This window comes from Prionailurus bengalensis, chromosome B4 (genome assembly GCF_016509475.1).
Source record: "Prionailurus bengalensis isolate Pbe53 chromosome B4, Fcat_Pben_1.1_paternal_pri, whole genome shotgun sequence".
Taxonomy (NCBI): Eukaryota; Metazoa; Chordata; class Mammalia; order Carnivora; family Felidae; genus Prionailurus; species Prionailurus bengalensis.
This window is the reverse complement of record NC_057358.1, coordinates 127308449-127314122: the sequence shown is the minus strand read 5'-3', so window position 1 is coordinate 127314122 and position 5674 is coordinate 127308449. Positions and strand designations below refer to the sequence as shown.

The window sequence follows — 5674 nt, the reverse complement described above, 5'->3', positions numbered from 1 at the left end:
AGTAAATATATCTCATTTGGTCTTGCTTCACTGAAACCTTTATATAGAATAAGAACCTGCCTGGACACCAAAACGGATATATTACAGGTGTTGAGAGGCTGTAACTAAGTAACGGGTAAGAGCAGGGTTACATCTTGATCCTTCAAACTAAAAGACTCCATGTGGTTCTTAAGAAAAAGTAAAGTGGGGCACCTGGATGGCTCAGTCCATTGAGCATCCAACACTTCAGCTCGGGTCATGATCTCACAGTTCATGAGTTTGAGCCCCACATCGGGCTCTGTGCTGACAGCTCGGAGCCTGGAGCCTACTTCAGATTCTGTGTCTCCCTCCCTCTCTCTCCCTCCCCCACTTGTACTTTGTCTCTCTCTCTCTATGTCTCGAAGATAAACATTTAAAAAAAATTTTTAAAGAAAAAGTAAAGATTTGTTGTGAATCACTGCAAAGCATTTATCTGTGCAGCCAGAAACACAGACACCACTATAACCCATTGTTACAAATACTAGTAATTACATGTTTTAACATGGATTCAGTTTCCACAGGTCAAGTCTTGTCCCCTGGAACCTTGCAATAGAAGGTAAAATCCTAATACAATGTGGTTACTCTGTCCTCTTTCTGACACACTGAAGAAATCACACTAATTCCACCTAGAGATCATTGAAAAAAAAATTTTTTTAGGGGCGCCTGGGTGGCTCAGTTGGTTGAGCGTCCAACTTCACCTTGGGTCATGATCTCGCAGTTCGTGAGTTTGAGCCCCGCGTCGGGCTCTGTGCTGACAGCTCCGAGCCTGGAACCTGCTTTAGATTCTGTGTCTCCCTCTCCCTTCCCTGCTCATGCTCTGTCTCTGTCTCTCAGAAATGAATAAATGTTAAAAAATTTTTTAAATTTTTTAAATGTTAATTTTTAAGAGAGAGAGACAGACAGACAGACAGATGGACAGAGCATGAGCAGAGAGAGAAGGAGACACAGAATCTGAAGCAGGCTCCAGGCTCTGAGCTGTCAGCACACAGCCAGACACAGGGCTTGAACTCATAAACCGTGAGATCATGACCTGAGCCGAAAAGTTGGACACTTAACTGAGCCACCTGGGCGCCCCCACCTAGAGATAATTTTTGGTCAGGCTTTACTCTCCATAGAACTGAGTAATAGTATTTTCTCCAAAAGATGATACACTACTAACTTACCATTGATTAGTACCTTGCAGACTACCAAGGTATTCTATACCTTCTCCTGTGAAACAATACAGAAGAGGAAACTGAGTTGCTCACAGGTTAAGAAATGTTTGCTCTGTCACTCAGCTAGCAAAGGAGGGAGCAAGGGAGGGTATAGAAAGGGACACAGCAAGCCTGGGCTTTAGGGTCAGACAAACTCAGCATTGAGTCACAGCTCAACTAACCATGGCAACACAAACCTGGACAAGGCCTCATTAAAAACAAACAAACAACAACAAAAACCTTTATTATATATTTTGAGAGAGAGAAGGGGCAGAGAAGGAAAGAGAGAGAGGAAGAGAGAGAATCCCAGGCAGGCTCCATGCTGTCAGCACAGAGCTCAACCTGGGACTCAAATCTCAGGACCTGTGAGATCATGCCCTTGAGGCAAAATCAAGAGTCGGACGCTTAACAGACTGAGCTACTCAGGCGCCCCTCATTATTTTTAACCACAAAATATGTGTAACATCCACCCCCAGATTTATGAGAATTTAAAAGAAAAACATGTAAAAAGCACACACACAAAAATTCCTGGCACATAAAAGATACTCATTGAACATTAACTTCTCTCAGTTGATACATCTGTAAAAAGTTGATACATCTGGCCTACCTCATGAGCCAGTGTGGGGGATGAAATCATACCCAGTTTTCTCTCCTTCCTGTGTCCTGGCGCCACTCCCCACCACCATACAGGACTGCCTCTGTGGAAAGGTCAATCCAAGTTATTAGAAAAGAGCTTTAGAGGGGCACCTAGGTGGCTCAGTTGGTTAAGCCTCCAACTCTTGGTTTCAGGGCAGGTCATGATCTACCAGTTCGTGAGTTCGAGCCTTGCATCAGTTTATGAGTTCGAGTCTTGCATCAGTTTATGAGCTGTCAGCACAGAGCCCGCTTCCAATCCTCTGTCCGCCTCTCTCTCTGTCTCTGCCCCTCCCCTGCTCATTCTCTCTCTCTCTCTCTCAAAATAAATAAATAAACTTAAAAAAAAAAAAAACAGCTCTAGAGAGAGGAAGTTTATCTTTGTAGGTCAACAAGCACTTGACATATCTACTTAAATCATAATAGTTTCTAAGACAAAAATGACCAGAATTAAATGTTCTTCAAAGACTTTTGAGAACAAAGCCAAAGTCGCTGGGTAATTCCAGTACATCTAGAAGCCCTCATGGGGATGAAGGTCTGAGAACATACCAACTTCAGTCCATCCTGTTCCACCATCTATGCATTTCTTTTTCTTTTTTTTTTTTTTTTAATAAAGTCAGGGATGTCACTTTAATTTAACCAAAGGTTAGGTGGAGTGAGAAGTGGGGAGGGGGAAAAGGAAAATGAAAAACCAGTGGACAAAAACAACGGAGAGGAAAATAAGTTTTTATACAAATCTGAGTTCTAGCACACTAACATATGTTACTATTGCCTAAATGCTACGAAGTTTCCAAATGGCCACTTTAAACAGAAACTTTTTTTAAAATGTTTATTTACTTTTGAGACAGAGAAAGACAGAGCACAAGCAGGGGAGGGACAGAGAGAGAGGGAGACACAGAATCAGAAACAGGCTCCAGGCTCTGAGCTGTCAGCACAGAGCGGGACGCTGGGCTCGAACCCACGAACCGCGAGATCATGACCCGAGCGGAAGTCGGATGCTCAACCGACCGAGCCATCCAGGCGCCCCCCAGATGGCCACTTTCCGATAAAACCGGAAGTATCAAATTCAGCACGTGGGCCGCACCACCGCCAGGCACGAACTCGCTCCGCAGCCTGCGCTGGGCTAGCAGCGGGCTCCGTGTGGGTGCTCAAGTGCCGGCTTGGAGTCCCCTTCACCCAAAGTGACCGTGTCAATTAAATCTCAAATACAACTCCCCAAGGAAGGAATGCAGGAAAAACGTTCCTTTCGTCTTAAGGGCTGTCTTTTATTTATTCATTTTTGGGAAGTTCTTCGGTGAAGGTTGGCTTGAAGTCAATATTTATGTGCATAACGTACCCACGGCGCTGACTGGGAAATTCCAATCGCCCTCTGAGTTTTTAGAGTGAGGTGCTCAGGATCCGGTACAGTGTGCATTTGAGAAGTACCGTTGGAGAGTTTCCTTAATAAGCACCTTTAAGTCTGCAGGCACATACCCAGTTGGGGCCTGGGTCGGGGGGCGGCAGCCAGAAAGGTCAGAAGACACGTTCCCCGCCGGAAGACACGCATTTCTTTTTCCTAAAATTTAGCCCTGGATTAAAAAACCAGCTCAAAGATGCAAACCACCCTTGCAGGGGCTCCAAGGCTGCAGCGGGCGCGGAGGGCCGGGGCCGGGCCGGGCGCGCGCTAGCTCCCCGCCTCCTCGGGCTCGCTGCAGGGCGAGGGCGCCGACGAGGCCTTGGACTCGCCGTCGCTGTTGCACTCGGCGGCGCGCGGGGGACGGGTGCCGGCGGGGCCCTCCTGCCCCCGGGCGTGGCGCTCCAGCAGCTCCTGGAGGTGCTTGATGTAGCCGATGGCGGCGCGGAGCGTCTCCACCTTGCTGAGCCGCCGGTCGGCCAGCTCGCGGGGCAGGTGGTCTCGCAGGCGCGCGTACCCCTCGTTCACGCAGCGTACCCGCTGCCGCTCGCGCTCGTTGCGCCTGCGGAGGAAGGCGGGCTCGAAGGCGCGGTCCAGCGGCAGCGGCGGGCACGACCGCCTGGCGGCGCAGTCCCGGGGCGCCCGCTCCAGGCACGCGGCGTCGAGACGCCACGAGACCCTGAAGGGGTCCCCGAGGGGGAGGCGGGGCAGGGACCCCGGCAGGTGCAGGGGCTCGCCGCGGAGGTGGCACGACCGCAGGGGCAGCAGTCCGGCCGGCTTACGTTTCTCCATCCCTCGCCGGGAAGCAAACAAATCACCCCAGAGACCGATCTCTTGCAAGGCGAGACTTCAGATCTTCAAAGCGTAGGTGCTGGTCCATTCAGACAGCCTGGCACAGCCGGGCTTTTAATTTCTGGTTCCAGGACAGACTGCAAGGAAACTTTGCATGATTTCCTAAATTCATTGCACTACTCGATCATTTATAATGATCCAGGCGGAGGTGATAAGCAAAGATTTAGGACCTCCTAATCCATACTTCAGATCCTGTCTTCCCCTCTGATCTTATTTCAAAAGGTGACAAAAGGGGTTCCTCTGCTCGGTCCCCTCAGCCTGGAAATGTGAGCGCACACCACACAGAGTAATCTTTCAAAACCACCCAAGCTTTTCAATTACCGTAATCCACCGCTCTGGGTCTTCGAGAGTGTAGGAATCTTCGAGGTTTCCAAAGAGCCCCTCCCAGGAACCAACAGGTCTGGCGGCTGAGCGAAAGTTTAGCGAAGGCTTTCCCCTTGAAAATCAAAACTTGACTGTCCTTTGCGGTTTCCGGCGTCCAGGGCTAATGGAAATCTCTTTCAGACGGTGTGCAAACTTACGCTTGTTCTGCCATTTCTGTGGAGGTGGAGGGAAGACCTCATCAAAGGAAAGACTGCTCCCTTGTGGTTGTAAGATGTGTCCAGCAAAGGAGGACCTCCGGGCAGGCTTGAGGGTTTTCTTCTCCAAAACCAAATCTTTTAAAAGCCCAGTTAGACATGTTTTGAAGAGAAGAGGAAAGGACTATACCTTAGCAACGAGTAGATGGATTCAAATGTTGTGTTCCTGCTTATGTTGATCGCGAGGCGTTTTATGGATTTGTGCTACTTTTTAAGAGCACATCAAAAGGTTGAACAGTAACAAACACTTTCAGCCAGTTATTTCTCACAGTGCTTACTGTAAACACAGGTTAAACACTGCTTCCCGACCTCTTCTAATCCCACCCAGGATAGAAGAACATTTTTCCATAGTGCAAAGAATGTATTTCTATTGTGTTCTTCTTTTTGTCTTAAGAAACAAAGATGCAATTTATTTTCTCCCTTGGGGGCAGGAAAGCAACATTTGAAAGGTGGAGATCCCCAACTCCAAGGATCAAGGATGATGGCTTTGAAGATTTGTCTTTTTAACACACAACCAAAAAAAAAAAAAAGAGAGAGAGAGAGAGAATAATTAATGCATCCGTGTTGGTGAAGGGCTTTGAAGATAAAAGTGTCATTAAAAATCCAACAGTGGTTAATGTCAAAAAATGCGTTATCACGCTGAAAATCAGATCTCTTGTTCCGCAAACCAGCACATTAAAGGCAGCCTCTACTTTTAAAAGTCCAACTTAAAAACAAGAGAAGCAAAAACCCCCTACGTTTACGATCAGACTTTCTGCCTGTTCTTCAGGAGCCGGGGTGTCGCCCTAACATGTTTTTTTGACAAGTGCTGCGCTTACCTGTTTACCTTAAATGATCTGCCCCAAGCAACTGCAAAAACACCTCCATCAAGGCAAATAAAATAGAAATAATGATTCCTTTTAGGCATTAGTTAGTCACATTTTAAAAACTCCCTGGGAGGCTTGTACCAGGAAACAACCTAATGTGTCACCTTGATTTCTCAGTAGAGTTGAGAACAATCTGTAGAA

At 47.6% G+C, this 5674-nt stretch overlaps 1 protein-coding gene across 1 annotated transcript; it reads right to left on the bottom strand.

Annotated features, from left to right (window-relative positions):
- Positions 1 to 2822: 2822 nt before the first annotated feature.
- On the bottom strand, positions 2823 to 5118 carry ASCL4 (achaete-scute family bHLH transcription factor 4). The gene has a single exon (XM_043564691.1). It carries the CDS (start codon positions 4027 to 4029, stop codon positions 3508 to 3510), a length of 522 nt encoding a protein of 173 aa, XP_043420626.1. The 5' UTR covers positions 4030 to 5118; the 3' UTR covers positions 2823 to 3507.
- Between the last annotated feature and the right edge of the window lie 556 nt (positions 5119 to 5674).

Excerpts from the sequence above, each read along its gene's own strand:
- ASCL4 (XM_043564691.1), bottom strand. The coding sequence starts at position 4,029 with ATGGAGAAACGTAAGCCGGCCGGACTGCTGCCCCTGCGGTCGTGCCAC.